A 20906-nucleotide genomic window follows, 5' to 3' on the forward strand; every position below is an offset into this window, starting at 1 on the left:
GTTCAGGTCTTGTGGTGAGGTGGGCTCTCAGGCACTTTCTTTGTAAATTTTGAGTGGCCTGAAGTATGAGACTGGCACCAAGATGCCAAAATAGTACATTTAGGTGTGCAGGTGCTTTTATGGATTTGAGCTGTAAATTCTCAGGCCAATGAGAATGACTACATGCCACATGGGATGTTTCAGCTGTTGATTTCTCTTTCCAGGCTGAGTGGACCATTAATGACTGAATGGGCTCTGCTGGGAAGGCTTGTCCTCACACCATGACAGCTGACGAGTCAGAAGCTGGAGAGTTAGCTCTGGAGCCCCTGCTCACTTGCAAGCTATGTCTCTGTGACTATTCCCTGGATAAGATGACCACTCTTCAGGAATGCAACTGCATGTTTTGTACATCGGTAAGATCTAGCAGCACCTTTATGTTACAGGAGCAGAGTAACGGGAGACAGACAGAACTGTGAGATGGGGTTGCTTGTCCTGTACAAGAAGGGTGTTATCCTTGCTGACAGAGGATGCTTTCCTAAAGCACATTTGGTGTTGGTCTGCCTTGCCTTTAAAAGACTTCTCCACGTTCTGCTTTTGATAATTTGTAACTCTAACAGACGTTCCATAGCAAATAATAATAAATCCCAGTAGTAAGTGGGGAAAAAATATGCATTTTAAGACTCTCAGAGAACATACACAGTCTATACAGTCTCAGTATTTATTTTTTCTGAAGCAAAATCTTGAAACATCATAGGATAGCTGTGAGGTTTTTTTTCCCCGTTGTTGCTGTCTGAGTACTCAGAGACTTTTTAAGTCTTGTAAGTAATTTTTAAGGGCAATCAGAAAACCTAAACAAAAATGAACCTTGACCTATTAAACCTTTGCATCTGCAGTCTGTGCTGCCGAGATGTTGCCCAAGTTATGCATTGCCTGTAGTTGTCAGTGAGGACTTTCTGTCCTGCAAATTCAGATCAAATAAAGCTGGTGGAAATGATAAAGGCAGAGGTCAAGTGAGCTGATAAAAGCCCTACAGATATTAGTACTCTTCTGGTCTCTTTGTCAGCATCGAAAAATGGACCTAGTTCCTCTGGCAATAGTGACTTCGATGTACCTGACTGAAGTATTTTGGAAGCAAGACAGAAGCCACTGGAAGGATATTAGGTTTTTTAACTCCAGGTTAAATGTACTTGGTTTTATTTTTTAACAACAAGTTGTGGATAATCATCAAGCAAGTACATTTACGTTCTGCCCTTGATTGTTTGAACTCATGGGAGAAATCTATTTGTGAAGCCAGCTTGAGTGAGAGTATCTTCACTTAACCTGAATTCAGGGTAGCTTAAATGGGACAAGAATCTAGCTATGTGTTTCAGAAAACTAGGGTAGATTGATTAATATGCATTTTCAGCCTGATCTTCATGAATTTTGTTTTCTATACCAACTTCCACAAAACATTTACGTATTTTAGTTTGTAACAAAAGTTTTAAGAGAACTTACCTAACAGGTAGGTATGGAGAATCTGCTTTAAATTAAAACAATTTGGAGAAGTTGATATCTTTCCTGAGGTTCCACTCTTCTCCAAGAATTCAGTGGCTCTGATGTAGTACCATTAATGGCACATTAACCTCAGTGTTAGCTGGGCAGAGTAACCCCTTCGGGGAAGGGAGGACTGCTGAGGACTGCCAGTCAGAGCTGGGCTTTCCACTCCTCCAGGGCACTGAGGAAGGGAGAGGTAGGTGATGGCTGGGGATGCTGCTGTCCCCACCCTTTTGGTGCCGCAGCTGCCACCCCATACATACACCCCTAACCTGGCTGGTAGCAGGAAGAGGACCCGCTCTGAGGTTGGCTCTCCAGTGCCATGCCATGCCAGCAAAGTGGAAAGTACAGTCACAGTTGTTTGGCATCTGTGCAAACTTCGCTGACTTTGCCTAAACCAAGAGCCAGCCATGGGTGAGTGCCGAATGCAGCTGGGAGAAGCCTTTAGACATGCTCTATTTATTTCAGTGGGCGTAATGTGTCTCGATTCTGCTTATGCTCCATGTCTACCCTTTGTCTGGCTGTTGTTGCCTGTGTCTGGACATCCTCCCGATGGACATGTCTGGGCTGATGCAACAAAGACACGTAGATCTTGCATTGTATAACAAAGGGGGCTCTGGAAACTTTTAACCTGCCTATATGGCTTTCTGTCTTGAATCCAGAGCAGTTTCTGGGAGGCTGTATGAGTTGCACCTTTAGGCAGCCTCCAAAGAGCAGTGTCAGAAGCACCTTGCCACGAATGCCTTGGCATCGGGGCTTGCGTGGGGGATTGCTGGTGGCACGTCCTGCAGTAGCTGCACTGTGTGCAATGCCCTAAATTTCCTCCCACCCATGCCAGGGCTTCTAGATACCTTCACACTGACCTTAAGACAGATATTGGGGTAAGAATGTCAACTGTGAGCTATGGGATCAAGCCCATATCAGTTTTTCAGCTAGCAATGCTTTCAGTTTGTATAGCTTATTCTTATTTTCTATCACTAAGGTTAATTTGGTAGATCCAAGAGTAGTATTAAATTTGAAATAGAAAAGAGCTTGACATGTTCATAATAGGTTCTGCTCTACTAAACTGAAATCATTAGTTTTGTTAATTTTTTGTTCTGTTACACGTGAGGTTTTTTTTTCTGCTGTCATGATGATTCTGCATCTGTGGTCATTTTTCACTGCAGTATTTTTGGCTGTGGAAATAATTGAAAATTGTTACAATTTAGGCATCTGTGGGGCTGAGCTTATATTTCCTTTTCACTTGTAGCCTGTAAAACCAAGGAATTTAAATGAGTTAGAGTTATGTAGAGCTATTTTTTCATCTTGGAAACTCTTGTAATAAGCTTTATTCCTCGTAAAATCTGTATTCTAGCCAAAGTAAGAAAACTATGTTTAAGAAGGTGTATGTTTGCATTTTGGTGGAATGTTGCTAGTAAGACAGGAGTTTTTCAAAAAGCTATAAACATTTTTACTCTCTGTTCAGAGAAGAAAAAGCAGATGGCTTGCAGAACACACTTGCCTCTTACTTGGTAGCCCAGTCAGGTCTAAAGAGGCATCAGCCTTGTATTTCTCAACATTTGCTGCACTTGGCATAGGACTCCACTGAAATATGAGATAAAGCACACATTTACACATCCCAAGAATTTGAAATCGGCTATAGTGTACCTTATGGTTTGGTTTCATTGTGTTTCAACTATATTAGTTTTGAATGAAAGACTGATCTCTGAAGAGGGTTGGGCAGGGGTGTGAGGTGTATTTTATCTGCAAAAGTTTTAGAGGACTGCACTTCAGGTCATTTTCTATACCTATAAAACCTTTGTGGAGTGCCATGCTGTGGTGCACACTCTTACATATATATATATTCAGCAATATATGGATTGCTTAAGCTGCATGGTTTTATGCTGCTTGCCCAGTTCCTGAAAGGGGAGGGGATCTCATCTGTTCCTGATACTGCTTACCTTGCTTTTTGTCTTGCCAGTCATCCTTCCTGTATATTTGATGGGTTCTCCTTCCTATCTGCAGTCCCTTGCACTTGCCTTGTCTTAAAACATTTTCTTCCCTGGATGCGCCCATGTGCAACTACATAGGTTTTTGCCCCTGTGGTGGTCACATAGCCCACATATGTATGTAAAATAATTATACACTGTGTCTGGCTACACCATCACAGTGTTACAAAATACAGTATTTTAGTGCACTTATATCTGTGTCCAAAGCAAACTAATATTAATTACATCCTGACTGATACACTTACAAAATTATATTTTGAATATTGTACTTATTTCTAGTCAATTTTCGTACATGTTTATATCCTTTGCCCTTCTCCTTCCTGCCCCAGATAGTTTCAGCAGTGCCTCACTGGAGCAAGACTCAGGAGTGCTCAGTTGGGGTAGTGCCAGCAGTAGCCGGGCTGACCTCCCTTCTTTGCCTTTGGAGGGGGCACTGGGAGTTGCCCAGGCTTTGGCGCTCATTAGACTGGCTGGTAAGGATGCATCTTGGAGACTGCCACCTTTTCAAAACCTGGCTGAAATTGGGAAAACAGCTGGGAGATAGGATGAGTGATGTGATCACAGGCACCTCGCTGGTAGCAAATTACCCTTTGGAAGCAGTAGGGAGGAGTGCAGGACTAGCAGTAATACCGGAAATACTAAGGACCCTGTGGAGGACTCGGTGCAAGTTTGTATCATAGAATCATAGAATGGTTTGGGTTGGAAGGGACCTTAAAGATCATCCAGTTCCAACCCACCCCCCTGCCATGGGGCAGGGACACCTCCCACTAGACCAGGTTGCTCAAAGCCCCATCCAGCCTGGCCTTGAACACTTCCAGGGATGGGGCATCCACAACCTCCCTGGGCAACCTGTTCCAGTGCCTCACCACCCTCACAGTGAAAAATATTTTCCTGTAGCCTGTAAGCAGTCATGGAGGTGAGGTTTTACTAGCTGTGGTAAGATTGCCCTGCTGGCAGTGATGGCAGAAGGGAACCAGTGCAGTGCTGTTATGGAAAACGTGGTTTTGGGGGTCAGTAGAAAAGCTGGTGTCAGCTTCTTCCCTGCACACCAGTTCTGTTTGGTTTTGTCTTTCCTCTTTTTTCCCCCTCCTCCTAAGCTCTTGAGAGTCCTGATGAGAGCCAGGTGAGCAATAAATGGCATTGCTGCTATTTACGCCAAGCAGCAGTTTATATCCGCCTTGTGTGTTATTTGCTGGAACAGAGTTCGAGATGCCTAAGACAACAGGTAACAAAGTCTGAGAACAGAAGATAGTTTCATGTATTTGCTTCTGTGTTTTCAGCACATGTTTATGCACAACTAGAATGATTCACCCTTCTTTTTTTCCAAGCAAATTCTTTGTTGGGTCTTGTACTTCTGAGAAGTGTATGAGGTAGCTGAGTTACAAAACGTGCAAAACAAATATCATAATGACCCACCTGTTTGTTATTTTGGTGCACACAGTGTTGTCTAAATGCGATTGAACTTCATGCAACCTTAAAAGGATAATTCAGTGTGCAATGTCGAATAGAAGCACAGGTTGCTTCTGTGCTGTCTTGGCTATTCTACAAGTAGAAGGTGATCTGAAGGTGTTTGGGAGAACACAAGTTTCTGCTGTAGCTATGTGTGACAGCAAGGCCAGGGCTAGAGACGGACGAGTCAGGGCCTTGGGAGGCTGCAATCTGTGAGAGGGGGGCTTGCATGTGGCTGCCCCATGTGGCAGCTACTTTTGCTAGAGGGGAAGGGGAAACCCTTCCAGAAATTGGAATTTCTCTGTTGCACTTCACCAGCAGGACACTCTAAGGCTCCTCTGCTTTCCTTAATCTTTTTAAGAGCAGCTGTACATTGCCCTGCCTCCTTCGGGTGGCTAAATATTGACTTTTTGTCTTTATTGCTGTGAAGTCTCAGATTGCTTGTGCAGAGGAGCACTGGAGAAGTGGAAACAAACTGTTGTGAAGGATCAGCATCATCAGCAAAAGGCATGGGCAGAAAAGCCTGAGAGCAGAGGAGACTGCCTAGATCAAAGACAAGGAGGAGGCAGATGACAAAGAGCGTGGGATGACTGCTAAATGGAGCAAATGTACATGAATACTCCAGTGAAAGGCTACTTAGTCAAACTTAGGAATAAAGGAAAATTTGGATTTGCCTTCATCTAGCCAACACTGGGTTTTAGTATCTCTTCTGTTTCTTAGTGCTAATTTTCAGGAAGGGGTTTGGTTCCCTCTTCTTTCTCCTCTTTTCCCCCATCCTATGAGACACCTGGATGTGCTCACGGCTGCACCAGAACAATACCTTCTCCTCTTCCTAAATAGACCTTGTGCTGCAATGCCCCACTTTCTATAAAGCTCACCTCAGATTGTTTTGCGCTCCCACCCACAGGTAGCAAGCTGTCAAGTTCTGACATTTTGGGTTCTTTTTTCCTAGCTCAACATTCGAAATGTTTCAGAATAGCTTTGTTTTAAAGTTATAGAAAAGACAATTCCCACACCTGCTAATATTGGCGCTGAACTCATAGCACTTTTATAGTAATTTAGAAGGTTTAAGAACTTCTCGCATGCATTTCTGTGCCGAGTCACACCAAACGCAGAGTTAGCAGGGGCGCAAATGTACCCATGGTGGCCAAGCGTGAGGCCAAGTGAGGAAGGGGGAACTAACATGTTTAATGACAGCACCACATCAGTGAAGTTGGCGTTATCTCCATTTAACAAATGAAGAAACAGATGTGAAGTAAGTTGTCAACGCCTCAGAGTGACACAGTAACTGAGCCAGCCTGTGACATAAGCCTCATGGTCATGTCTGTTTTGTAGCTGTTGGTAAGGCCAGGTTTGTGACAGGTTTGACACTGATTTGTTTGCAAGAGAAATGGTATTCGCAGCTGGTTCAGTTTTGGGAAGGGTGAGTTTCTCTGGTTTTTCTTTTTGGTGGTACCACTTCATGGCAATGATTACCAGGAACCTATCCCGACTTTTATGAAAGGCTGCCAGGATGTGGTGGGCCATGTGTAAATCGGTTTTAGACTGTGTATCTGAGCAGCAACTAGCACCATCGGTGGGAGATCTGAGACAAAGCTGATGGCAATATATTTCTCAGATATGAAAAATCCCTTAAAAAATAGGCTTAAGGATCAGCGGGTGGCCATTACACTCTGTTTCATTGTCATGTTTACTTGGTGTTTTCACTTGGTCACAATGAAATAAAATGCTTGTCAGTGATGTTATTCCTCCCCTTCTACTGAGCCATGAGATGACTGTATGTCATTTGAGGCTAAAAGGGCATTTTTTCACTTTCTTTCAAGCATCTTTCTCAATAAGGCTCTTATGTGGCCTGATCTTCTATCCATTTGAAAGCAACTTCATTTGTCACTGCATCTGGTCCTTAGCAGTTAAAATACAGATTGGGCAATACAAATGCATGTTTCATTGGACTTTTGTTTTTCACTTTTGTCCTGCCTATCATAAGTTTAATCTCTAACAAATTAATAAATGGCTTTTTCTGTGGTATACTTTTAAAAAACTTTCTTTAATTGGAAAAGCCTTCCAGTTTTTTCCAAGCGAAGTGCAGATGCCTCCAGGCTAATTGCCAATAGACATGATTCATCTAGGTTTAAGACCTGTTTAAAAATACTTGAGACATTCCAGAAGTTTGATTACCACACATTGAAAGCTACTGGCCCATTATAGACATTGAACATGCAGAAGTGCAGATGTCATGACAATGATAAACATATTACTAAACGTTATGTAGATCTGTCATAAACACTATGAGTACTATTTGGGGGGATATATTTATTTGAGTACACAATGGATTAAATCCTGAGTGGATCAGGTGGTTAAATTTAGAGTTCCGGAAGGAATTGTCTCACCAAAGTCAGTAATACTACATATTCTATTTAAAACTATATGACTACTACATTTACATTGTCTTGTGTATGCACTGAAGAACAGGTAATGTTTGTAAATGATAAGAAAGAAATGAAAGTTATGTCTCACTGAATAGAAAGTACATAAACACTGCCTAGAACTGAAACAAAAACTAAATGCCTATCTGTTGACCTGTTCTGAATCATAAGACACTCTGGAATGCCAAGTGAAAAGTTATACTTTCTCTTCATATACAGTTGTTTGGTTCTTTTTTTTTACACCCCCCCCTCACTCCTCCCCCCACTAATTTTGAGTTTGTAAAAAGGCTAAGGCTCAAGAAACCCCAAACCCAAACCAATACATTTTTGAGGACAAATCTGGAAGAGGGATTTAACATTTTAGATTAGTCTTGAGGATTTTGAGATGGAAACCTGAGGTTTTCTTAATTTTTCTGAAATTGAAATTGTCTTGAAGTTATACATTAGTAGGAAAGACCTTCTTGTTTTGGCAAGATGCCTTCAATCATTTCTTGTGTTTTCATATTTAAAATAGATCATGCCCTAGTACTGATTAAGGGATATTGTAGATCTGTTTTTTTCCCTTTACGCAATTTAATTAAAGACAAATACCCTTACTTATCCTGTATCAACTGCTGCACAGTGGCTGGCAGCAATCTCTGTAGCATTTGATAGGAAAGCCAGCACTTTCCATTTATTTCTTCTTCCTAGCCATCCCTCCATATTTCTTAATAAAACTACCTGTTCAATTTTGTCACATCACATATGGGGTTTCCTTTTATGCTTTTGCATCCAAAACAATGAGGCTGCATTTGGGGAGCTGGAGAGCTGCATGCAGATGGGAGATGAGCAAGGTAATGGAACATGTCAAGGTACTTGAAAAAGCAATATGTAGGAATGATTGAGATCCATCTTTTGTCTCCGGTACAGAGTTCATCTGAAAACGGCTTTGAATAGAAACATAAGATTTCACAGGGAGAGGGATATAGGGATGCCTTTGTGACATCAATACCTAGCAACATAATACTAAAATTATACTTTGAACTTGTTCTTATGTTAAAATGCAGAACTGTTATGGTCCCTTGGCAGATTAAATACATTGCCAAACAGATTTTTTTTTTTTTTTTTTTTTTTTTTTTTTTGTCAGTACATTAAAAATCCCCTCTGTACAATATACTCTGGGGAGAAAAAGTTGAAGTTAGAGCAGCATGTACGAGAAGTGTTGAAATGAAGAATCCATGAATAGCCTGAACAGAATTTTCTATTCCTGGGGCTTGCAGCTGACCATAGAAAACACTTTTGAAGATTAGAGGAAGTGTTCATTACTGAAGAAGGAATTTTTTATGTTATTAGTTTGTGCATTCCTGGATTGGGCTTTTCAGAGCTTTTTAAAAAGATTCTTCCCTGGTGTTACAACATACATTTTCAACAAAGCCTTAGCTTCAGGAGAGGAATGCATACTTGGGACATATGTAAATATTTGCCCAAATCATAGTCTTTCTTACAAGTCCTGCAAGATAAAAAAGAAATGCATATATGTTGCATGATAATTTGATCCAGGTACTTTACAGGCCTTAACTTACTAGATACTCATGAGTGGCACTTTGTGAAGTAGGTAAATGGATATTGACCTTCTTTATTAAATAGAGGAGGGTGATGGCCTGAAAGACGAAAATGGCATAAGAGGAAAAAAGACTCTTGCCCCAAAATGCTTAGATGGCGAGTTATTTGAAAAAGGTGTCATTATACATTATGAATCTCGGGCAAAGAAAAAATTACTTGTAATACTCTTCCCTCTGAAGTTGACAGTAGTCCAGCAGCAGCAAAACGTGCTTGGCAAAGTTAGACCAGCACCAGAACCTTCTGTTAGGTGTACAGAGTTTTACTGGTGGAATTAGATTATCACATTTTAATTGATCCCTCTTGCTTGATTTTGTTATGTATCCCAGAACACAGATACATACACGGTATAGTTGCTCAGTGGGGAAAATCTGAGTAAACTGAACATAACTGACTAGGGTACACTTGCAGGTATGGACCTTGTGTTGGTGTCTACCATTTATTTGAGGGGTAACATAATGGAGCCAAACCTCCTATTTTATCTGTAGTCAGCAGGATTCAAACCCGTTCAGCAGACTCTTAGTCTGTTGCCTCAACCATTCTGCCTTGTCTATGTGACACGTTCGTGGAAACCTTGCTGTGCTGGTAGGAAGGTCACTGCTGATGACTTGCTCTGGCCATGGAGAGTAAGATGATGCGACTGTCCTTGTAAGCCACCGGTCCTGTGGTGCAGCCACTCCAACCACTGACTGCTCTCTGTGCTTGTAAGTCACTGCACTGTGGGAAGCTGCTGCAGGAGTGTAGCCCATGGGTGTTCAGACCTGGTGATTCCTTGGATGTCAAGATTAAGATCCTTTCAAGGAACTCTAATACCACAGAAGGCTGCGTATCTTGATCTTCCCTTCACTTTGTAGAGCAATTAAGTAGCCTATGTAGTGTGTGCGGTTTTCCTAACAGAGATACTGCTGATTTTTGTAGACAAAACGCACAAGAAGTCTTACCATTCTGTCTGTATAATGTATTCCCCACGGTGTGGGAGGGCATACTGCTGAGGTCAGTCAGGAGTCATTCTGTAGATATTGAATCCTCTTCTCATCACATTTGCAACTTGTACATCTTTTCAGATACTTTTATTTGCCACTTTTCAAGTAAGTAGCTAAATTAGTAGTTGAGCTGTAAATAATAGTAAAACTGCCCTAAAAACGGTGTTACTGTTAAAGTGAAGGCATATTTTAAAATTTTAGTAATTTTCCACTGTCTCTTCTTTGCTACTAACTTGTAAAAGAGGGAATAAGAAGCTCACATCTTCATTCATGTACAGACTTAGGTAAAAAGCTTAATCCTTCAGTGGTAAATGTTAGATGCTTCCTTTGAGTTTCCCAGCACCTTTAAGTCCTTCCCACAGCTTCTTGAATTGCACCCACAGCACCTTCTCCAAGCACAGAACAGGGAGGTTTTCTGTGAAACATTTGAAGATCCATGGCACTGCACAGACCTATTATAAAATCTCTCCAACTCACCCTCTGAAAGCAGAGCACCCTCTAAAAGTATCACAGAAGGCTCCAGTTGCTCACCTATCTTCAACTACAACCAAGCAGTGAGCTAGAAGGAGAATCCAGATGCATTAGCAATCCTCAGAAACCTCTGTTCTCCTGGCTTGGTGTACCCCTAATGATTTAGATACTGCATATTGAAACTGATTGCAAAATCCATACTGTGGATCGAAGCTCCTTAAGAGCTTCATGCCCATCCTTGCACGGAAGGGTAATTGTCAGTGCTCTGAGCTTCTGTCCTGGAAGTCTAAATTAAGAACAAGCCTCTGGGCTGCTGCTAGGCCTGCAGTAACTTCTCAGGCTTTGTCCTCCCTCTGTAACCGGCTGACCTGAGCTGCCCCTGGAATACAAATCCACTGTACCATGCTGTCAAAACAAATTACTAAATATCAGGCAGCACCACAGAGGAGACAGAAGCCAGGATCTTAGCAAAAGTAAAAGCTTGCTCTCCCATGCTTGCTGAGGAATTAAGGCAAACTAAATGCTTTGGTGGGAGGGAATCATTTCCCCTTCCCCAAACGCTGCCCTGAGCCTTGATCCAGAGGGTAATCCTCCCATAAGGAGAGATGTAAGTGAGATATAAGAAGGCTCTGCTGGAGCGTCACCCACGTATCTAAGAAGTGTACCCCAGACACTGCAGCGAGTGCAGGCTTTGGGGAAGGGACTTAGAGGGCAGAGGTTTCTATTTACATTGTTCACAGTGGAGGCTGGGTACAGGCACAAACCAGGGAGAAAATTTGTGCCGGGAGTGAGCACTTGATACCCCGTTTCCCCCATGATATGGTCTGAAGCATACGCTCAATGCCAGGTGCTTAATGAACATGGAGCTGCAGGAGCAGGTCACCCCCAGTCTCCATCCACATCGGTAATGGTACTGGGAGTTACCCTGAGCTCTGGGGACACTTTTTGAGCTTTCCCTGTGCCACCCGTTGCCAATTCCCAGACCGTGGTGGCAGCAGATGTGGCCAGGGCCCCGGCAGCTCTGGTGTCTCTAGGGTACCTGCTCCCAGGCACCACCGAGTTATGTACCTGCTTCTTCTGACTGCTCTGTGGAGGAGCTGCATGTGCTAGTGGGATGATTTGATCCGGTGGTTAAACTGACATTTTATAAGTACTGTGCCTAGATGCTTTTAGGAGAGGTGAGGGAGGAGGTGGGACAGGACACTGAGACTGCTTGAATAATAAAAGAATAGCTCCTGGTTAAATCTGGGCTGATAGTCCCTAGAGAGCTAATACTGCCTTCAGTTACTGACATGATTTCTTTTTTGCTCTTCACCTGTGAGTATCTCCCTCACTTCTCACATATTGCTGGTGCAAGGAGTTCCTTACAGCCTGCTCTGCTCCTTTCTTTTAGGGCTGCGTGCTGGATCTGAATCCATTAGTGCTTAATGAGCTAGATATTTAAAGCTTACCACTTAGGTTATACCCCTACATTTTTCTAAATTGAATACACTTCAAATATTTACAAATCAAAAGTAAGCTCATTTAAAATCCCACTAAGTTAAGCTGATTCTACTTGCTTGAACTAATATCTCCGTATAGTTCATCAGAATTAACCAAGTTGTGTGGACATGGATGTTTCAGTAGAGAGACAGGCAGAATAATAAAGAAACCTAATTTCCATTTGTAAAAGTCCTAATTATCTTGACATTTAAGAGGGTACCAGCTTTCCAATAAAAATACAAATGAGGAATTTTCTTTGATCAGAGCACAATATGCAGGGCCTTCTCAGAACAGTCCAGACTAATGCAGACTTGAATGTTAAATGTCTATAAATATTAGAAAAATGGTTTGTGAAGAGTCCTGGGACTTTACCACAGCTGATGCTCTGCAAGACTGATTTCCCCATAACCCATCTAGTAGCTTTTGAACTCAGTGCCTGTTCTGAAAGTTGGCAGAGAGGCAGAGGTCTCAAAGACCTTACACTTTGACATATTTCTTCAAAGCCGATGGGGCAATAAGGGAAGAAGCCAGCAGTACTGAGGAGGAGAAGGAGAGGTTTGTCATGTGGGCGTAAAATACGTATCTGAAGGGAGCAAAGCTGCATTAGTCCTGCTGCTTGTAAAATACATTGGGTTTCATTTACAATGAACTATGCAATCTGATACCAAAATCTGCCAGAAATCCATTATTTGTTATTTTGTTAACAGAAATTTGCAAATTACTGTATGCTTTGTCGTTATTTTGAGGAGACTTGGTTGTTTTGTTTGATTTATAAGTGAGCTCACTTGCTTAGCTGTGCAGTTTGGAGATACAATTCGAACACTGTTCTTTGGTCCATTGCACCAGTTTTATGCCATGATTTTATTGAAGACTCTATAATATGTGTTAAAAAGGCAAGCTGAATATATTTGAAACTGGAATGCCAAGTAAAATGTGGGGAGAACAGAGGGCCAGAGAACAATTTGGAAACGTTCATAAGAAAGCCTCCATACTGGAAATGGGCTTTGAACTCCTGCTCAATAGATTAGAGGCTGATGATAAATCATGGTAAACCATGGAAATTACCTGATCTCTGCAGGGGGTTGGGGGAGGAGGAAAAGAACTGATAGATGCACATCTTCTAGGGCAGATGGTAACCTCCTAACCAGGTTAAACCCCCCCTTCCCCTTTTATGCAGCTGACAACAGTAGTCTCTTTCTCGTAAATGAGGTCTCCTAGAACGGAAACTGCTGCCCGAGAGTCTGAATTAAGAATACAGGAGGAAAGACAAAAGAGCAAAGCCTGGTTAATTAGGGTGAAAGATACTCCCCCCACTAAATCCTCCAATCCCAGTTTGTCAGAGTGTAGGGGCTGTTAGCACCGAAAGGTCTGACTTGCTGACTTGGGTAAACGCAATGCTCCACAGATGAAGTCATGCATAATTAATTGTTCTTTGTTGCATTCTTTCCAATGTAATAACTTGTAGCGTTCACGCTTATAATAACTGATGTCTTCTGTGTGGTGGATCTTCAGCACAGCCAATTAAGGCAGTGGAGGTGGTAGCTGTGCAGCATCTCTAGCATCTATGTGTTACCAACATGTGGGCTCTAACTTTTTTTTTTCCTCTTTTCTTTACTTGTTTCTAGTGCCTAAAAGAGTACGTGCAGCTGGCAATTCAAGAAGGTTGTGGCTCTCCTATCACATGTCCAGACATGGTATGCTGGAAGCATGGGACCCTACAAGAAGCAGAGGTATCAACACTTTCTTCATTCTTTTTTTTTTTTTTTAAACGTGACCCCCCCAAAACTTCATCTGCACAATAAATATGATCATACACTTTTTCCTCCCTTTAATTACCTTTAATGAGCTTTTGGCAAGAAGCCTGACTGACAAGAAGAACTAGAAACAAACAGATGTTTTTCAAGGGTTTTGCTCCTTTTTCCCTCCCTCTGTGCCTTGAGGAAAAGCTTACTTGGCATCCGGACAACCTCTGAATTACCCATGCAGGTGACTTAACCAGAATACCCTGTATCCCAGAATTGCTGATCCTCCATTATCACAGTCAATTAAATCAGATTATACTTGTCTGCAAAGACTGGAATTCTTGCGCCTCTCTTAAATTAAGAGCAAAAACTCAGACTGACAGTACAGTCACACATTTCTTCACGTATGTTTATATTGGGCTGCAACTAGCAATTTGCAGCCCAATATAAACACGCAAGACTCTGTAGAGTGATATGGAAAGAAAGGTATCTGCACAGCGCTGGCTGGAAGTAGGTCTTAAGAGATATGAGAAGTGTCTTTAATTCCCAAGGCAGAGGTGGGAGAGGTTGAGAGCTCAGAAGCTAAATGAGGTTTAGGCAGGGCTGTTTGCGCGTCTGGCATGTGCACCGTCTCCCAGAGTAGCTGGAAGGTTCACTTTGAAAGTTGGAGGTGGAGAAACTGGAGGGAAATGACCTTCTTGCACCACTTGGGACAAAAGGGTTCAAGGGGACGTAGACGGCCCCTACCAGGCTGCCTGATGGCCTCCCAACAATGATCAAGCAGCCTCCTGCCTAACTTAGGGCTGGTGTAAAATTTCCGATTTGGGCTTAGCGCCAAACCCATGACATGGCGAGGAGCTGCTGGCAGCGTGGCTGGAACCCTCATATGTGCCAGCTGTTCTGTGCATCTAGGCGGCCACGGAAAACTGGGAGAAAATTTGATGTTGCCCTGCAGCTATTCTTGCTCGCTTGCTTTGTGAGCCAGGTAGGACTGGGAACACAAGCAGGAAAAAAAACCCAAACAACCAACCCAGGAAAAAAGAAGGTGGTGAAGGGTTTTTGGCTGGTTTTGTGTATTCTGTCTGCATTTGCTTGCAGAGGCAAAATCAAGGAGAATCAGATCTCCCTCCCTGAACTGAGGAAAACCAGTTTATCTTCTGGGTTCCCTTGAGCCCTGTGTAAACAGGTGACATAACTGTGGCAGAGGTGTATAATCCTATTCAAATGCAATCAGTGGCAGTGCAATTCCCGATACCAAAAATGCCTTTTTCTCCAGAAAAAGTCAGGATCTCCTCTCCAGCATGCATTTGAAACACTATGCTTAGCTGAGTCAAGGCCTGGGAGTTGCAGCTATGTTTGTTACGGCATGCAGGCATATGGTGGAGCTTTTTGTTGGCTGAATCCAGTTACTGTGGAAAGTACCCAGCTGTTTCCCTTCCTCCTTTCTTGGGCACCGATACAGAGAGGGTGTAGCAGTGTCCCTCCCACCCATCACACTAGATTGGAGGCAACTAACCTTCATTGAAAATGTGTTTTTAAAAGAAATTTAACAAATGATAGGAAAAATTCTGCTCTGTTAAGCCAGTCTTATGATGCTATAGGAATTATAGAGATATATTTCCCCTTAGTAAAGCAAGAGGACGCTCCAGGGCATGTATTAATGAACCATTAGCTTAATCCTTGGGTGCTTTTGGGGCTGAAGGCAGAATGACTAAACAGCCCAAATGTGCATTAGTGTCCTGTGGATGAATGAAATGTTCTGATGCTCCCTTTTGGCAATGCACTTGAAACACAGACCTTCCGCTTGAAAAGCAAACAGGCCCCCAACCTGGCGAAAATGAACCGCTTATGTATTTTACCAAATACCTGATTCTTTAGGGAGGAAAACCCCTCAAAACCCCAGGAACAATAGAAAGATTAGATTGTCTCTGTTAATAATCTGAACGATTACGGATGAGCACTCTGCATACTTTTTTCTTCTCTACAAAGGCTGTTCCATGTGAAAAAGTGGCCTTTAAAAGCTACTATTTAAAAACCACATTTTTTTTGTGTTTTGATTATTTGATTCACATGGTAGAGAATGTACTTAAATATGGCTATTTTTTGGCATGGAAGTACTATTTAGAATTACACACTCTGAAACTTCTAAGTGTAAAAGTGTGAGCCTTCTCACCTCCAGAGGGTCTGGGTGTTTGGTCTCTGGATTCTGGCAGGAAAAGGTTCTTCACGAGGTGGGACAGAGCCATGAGGAATGACATGTTGCCTGTACCGGGGCGGGGGGAGGAGCGGTCTTTTTTTCCCCCCTGTGTTAGCATTAGGGTTTTGAAAAAGTGTATTTTTCATGTCACATCCATTTCAGGTTCTCCTGTGACTGACAATTACCAGGTACCATTACAGTTTGGAGAAAAAATAGCGGTTAAAACTGTCTTTGTCATGGACATGGTGTTAAATTGGTTCCTATACCTTGGGCTAAATTGTATCTAATTATGTTAGGTAATGTGGTTGCCTTATTTGCTTTTTAAATACTTTTAACCCTAGGCTGCACAAGGGAGATAAGGTGAACTTAGGCATAATTTGAAGTGAAGGAAAGCCTTTTCGTTGACTCCATTGCATTTTGGATTGAGCTCTCTACAATAAGGAAACTGAAAAATTAGTAACAAAGCTTATAAGCAATTTATAACACATTATACCTGTGAATGTTCCTCTACTTCCCTCTTTCAAGGTCCTTATGCAAGGTGTGTAACATTTGTTCGGTATTTTCCAGTGATCTATTTGTCTTCATTGTGAATTAAGTCTGTTTTATCTTGTTGGTAAAATTCTTCAGAGTTTATCTAGTTTGGTACTAAATTATGAGAGCCTTTTCACAGCTATTGCCTTGATTCCGAGACACATGCTTCTTGTGTTGCTTTTGGGTGGTGAAGGGGGGGCAAAAACTCTGGTTAAACATCTTAAACAGGGAATAGACTTTCTTCTTGTGTGTCTCATGAAGAAATGAGCAAGTGTGAATAGTAGGAATGTGTCTCAAACAGTTGAATATTTCATCAGGGTTTGGAGAGTAAACTGCTTATTCATAGAGTATAGGAGATGTTGGGAGTTCAGGCTTTACTTTTGGTGAGCTAGAATGTTGTGTCTCTCTGGACTTCAGAAGAAAATGTTCCAGGTTTTTATTCTTAAAAAACTTAAAACGAAAAGTCATTTGAACTAGTAGTTTTTTTGGTTTTTTTTTTTTACTTTAACAAAATCTAGTTGAAAGTGCTATGTTCCCCTGCAGTTTTTTTGATTTGACAAATAGTGCATTCAAACAGAAGGAATTGTTCCACTGGAATGCTTGAAACCAAGTGCAATCCTAGGTCGTATCTAACCCTGTTACATCAAGATAGCAGCTGCTTGTAGTATAGCTGGTTTTAATTAGAAATAAATGGATGGTAGTGGTGGAAATGCAATGGTTTTGGCTGCAGACTCTGTTTCAAATAGCTGGTTACACAAAAAGAAGGAATATTTAAAAGCAATCTTGTTAAACAAGATGTTTGTCCTTTCAAGCTCTAATAGTACAATAAACAGAGATGATTTGGATACGTTCCTGGAAGCAGAAGGTAGAAGGAACATCTTATGTTAATACAGTTCTCTTCAACCGTGCAGACTACTTCTGTCTAGAATATTTCTGCCTCTCTTGGGACTTTGCTCCATTGATTTAATTGGACTGGTTAATATCCCTAATCTAAATAAGGGGTAATTTATCATGGTTTGAAATGGCTTTACTTGGTGCAAATCCGATCACCAGTGTAAGCTATGAATTGGGGTAAGTCTCAACTGCATACGGGGATTTCTAATGCAGTACTCACTTGGATAATGTCTAGGGGATTCTGCTTTGCTGTTTCCGATTCCTATATTGTTTTGAAGCTTGGAACATTGATGCCAATGACCCGTGTCTACATAATCTGATTTGGATTAAAACCGTGCAGCAGGCAGTAAAGGAGATGATACTGATTTGGGTTCTCCTTTTGCCTCTTATGTTTGAAAAGGAGAACTACCCCTTTGTGCAGATTCTGCTTACTGTCCCTCTGTCTGTGTAAATTTGTGACCTGCACCACTGCTAACCTGACAGAGGGTTGTCAGCGCTTTGTAAAGTGATGCTGAAATGGGACAGTGACCCAGATCTTAGAATTCGTAATTGCGTTATATTCCATACATAGCTGAAGAAAAATCCCGTTGGGAGTCAGTTTAAAATACCAGTTTTATTTTTAATTTGAAAATTGATTTACATTTTGCTAAGGGTGATTGAAATGGTAAAATGAAGAGGAAGGTGAGAAAATGTTGCAGACCGACCTCTTTTTCAGGGTCAGAATTAAAATTTCTGTTCTTATTAACTTGTTTTTAAATAAATCCAAGGGGAGAAAATGAGACAGTCTTAATTTTATTTTTATTTGTCACTAACTAAGAGAAGAGCTCCTTAATGGATAACATAAATTAATATTTCATGATGACTCTAGTGAGCATGGTAGCTGATGAAGAAAGGAGTGTGTGTACTTTCTAACACTAAAGAGATCAAACTCCCATACCGCTTTCAAAAGCAAACCACAGCCCAAATTAAAACTATTTTGCACTCCTTGAAAAACTAGACAGTGCCTCTGTGAGTGGGACTGTCACAGAGGTGGGCAATGCCACCCTTTGCAACCAACCGTTGCCCTTGCTGGGTGTCTGCTAAAGCGAGAAAGGGAGAAGCACTTCTCCTGGTGAACTTTCCTCCCTCGGCGTTACCGAGGTTTGATTCATATGGGTGTGAAAGGAAGTAAGATCTATTTAATTTTCTTGATTGCCTCCTTGCATCTCCCTTGAAGGCCTGAGAATAGGTGGAGTAGTGATTTTCCCTTTCCACTGTGGTAGCCAGTGTTTTAAAACAGGGGAGTTGTTCTTCCTTGGCTCCTGGTTACTGCACTGCCCGGGTTACAAGGAACAGTCTGCCCCTGTGTAAACTGAACTCAATTATTTCCAACCCTTTCATTTTCCTTCCTTTGCTCTTTTGTCTCACACAGTAATAGCACCCCCGGTTACCGTACCACATTGGGCAGTCTTCTTGGACACTTAGCAAGGGTCCAGCTAGAGCCTTTTGTGGTAGTGAGCTTTCAAAATTTTGCTTTTTTTTTTCCATGGATATTTTTCCTTCAGGTGAAAGCTGCTGTTCTTAGTGAGAGCTCTTACACGTTCTTGTGCTCTACAACAAGAGTACTGTAACTGCAGAAGTTGCTTACAGTGTATATAGAAAACCAGAAAAATTATTTCAACTCCTGACGATCTGATAAGTGTTTTTTCAGGAGGGAAGAGTCCTTGCCTCTGATTTTCTTTGTAGGTTTTTATTGTGACCTTAACCCAGCATTAAGGAAAAAAAAAAAAAAAGCCCTAAAACTTGTTCTGTAGCATTTCTTGCTGCATTGAATAATTTCTTAGCCTAGAATAAGGCATGTCTGCTTTCTGATGTGCTCACAGTCTTTCTCTTTTGGCCCTTTGCCATCTGCCATGTTGCTGGTTTGCTTCCTCCCCAGACCTCCAACCTCCGTCCAGCCCGGGGGCATGTGCGGTTGTGCAGGAGAGGAGGTGTTTGGGAGGGACTCCCAGGTGGGGCTGGAGAAGTTGTGTGAAGATGAACGTTTAGACTCTGATGCCAAGCAGGAGGAGATAAGCACCTGGCCATGCTTACGACTTATCCCTTGCCATGCTTACGGCTGTCCTCGATTAAGCATAAATGAGATTAAAAGTTCACTGAGGAAAGGTTTTGCTGTTTTTTGGGGAGACCTGATATCGCATTTCATTTTTTTTTCAACTGAGTTTGCACATACAGCTTTTCTATGGCATTGAATTCAGGCAGCAGCAGGTTGTGCCTTCCTTTTCTCATGCCTAACGATGCTAGATCTGTGGGGGGCTTTGGCTCAGCACCTCTCAGGTCGACCTCCATGTGGATGCTATCAGGAGCTGGTCTTTCAAAGCCTGGGGGAGTCAGTGGCAGAGGTGACAAGCTGCATGTGCCAGTGTCCGGAGCTGCATGCAGGGAGGGTGGGAGCTGAGCTGTGAAGAGGCTCCGTAAGGAAGAAGAGTGGAGCTGGATGAAACCAGTGGGGACTCTGCTTCCTACTGAAATCTGCAATAAACCCCCTAATTCTGCTCCCGCTGTAATCAAAAAGCCCAATTTTTAATACTTGGGAAATTCTGGGCTCAGTTGAATTGCCTTTGAAAAACTGTTTGTTAAAAGCAAGAGCAAGCACAGAAAGACCCCAGACAACTAAACAATTCACTCAGGTGGCTCTGACAGCATTGAGACTCGCTATTTTAATCCAGTCATAATGAAGGGGAAATTTAAAGTAGTTGCCAATTGTCACCCAGACAGAGAAAAGCGGATGACTCTCCATTTTCCAAACTATTTAGATTTGAAGCTGCTCTGGGAAGGAGCACGCAATTCTGAAATGATGTGTCCTGTGGGTTTTATGTAACTTTGTTGGTTTTGTTCTTTGCTGAAACTGCTGAACTTCACTTTTTTTTAATTTGTTTGATTAAATTATTATTTGTTTTCCAAGAGCATTTCAGCTGACTTCTGATGAACAGGTGAGAAGTTTCTCAGGAAGCTCCCTGTGTCTTAGTCATATCAATGTAATATTGTTTAGCCATGCATGTTTAGCCATGTTTAGCCTGAATTCAGAAAATGGATGAGGACAGTACTTTGACCCAAGGACTAGGCTAAGGATATGTTTTGTAAAGATTTGTTGGTGTTTCCCATTTTGATATTAAATCCTTTGATTTCTTCTACTGTGAGTCTTTTAAGCATCTTTGAACACTTAAATCTTGACATCAGTTGGATTATTTTTTGTATGACATTGGTTTAGGTAAAAAAATTAACTAAACATCTGCTTCAAAGTGCAATTTTAATTCCAATTCATTTGAGATCTTAATAAAGCAATTTCAGATCTTATGATATACAAATGGATGTTACTTGCTTTTCTTTTTTCCATCTACAAAAGCAAATGTATTCACAGTGTGATACTGAGTATATATAGGATTTTTTTTGTCTTTGTATTTCTTCTCACGAGTGCCATGTCACAAAACCCAGAAGGGCCAGTGTGCACTTCATTGAGGGCAAAATTTTGCCTTTTACAGTAATCTGAAGGACTGTGGTGGGATACTGGATGTGAGGGTCAGAAGCCTTTCACTTTGAAGCTGTCGGTTCTACACTGTCTCACAGTGCTTCAAATCATCAGGTCTTAGTAT

At 41.8% G+C, this 20906-nt stretch overlaps 1 protein-coding gene across 1 annotated transcript in view; it reads left to right on the plus strand.

Moving 5' to 3' along the window:
- The first annotated feature begins 203 nt into the window (after nucleotides 1-203).
- RNF144B (ring finger protein 144B) overlaps nucleotides 204-20906 on the plus strand; it is a 33153-nt gene continuing 12450 nt past the window's right edge. The window contains exons 1-2 of the mRNA XM_074146622.1: nucleotides 204-392; nucleotides 13536-13640. Coding sequence (XP_074002723.1) covers nucleotides 228-392; nucleotides 13536-13640 — 270 coding nt within the window. The 5' untranslated portion in view covers nucleotides 204-227. The remainder of the gene's footprint in view (nucleotides 393-13535; nucleotides 13641-20906) is intronic.

The sequence above is a fragment of the Numenius arquata genome, chromosome 4 (genome assembly GCF_964106895.1).
Source record: "Numenius arquata chromosome 4, bNumArq3.hap1.1, whole genome shotgun sequence".
Lineage (NCBI taxonomy): Eukaryota > Metazoa > Chordata > Aves > Charadriiformes > Scolopacidae > Numenius > Numenius arquata.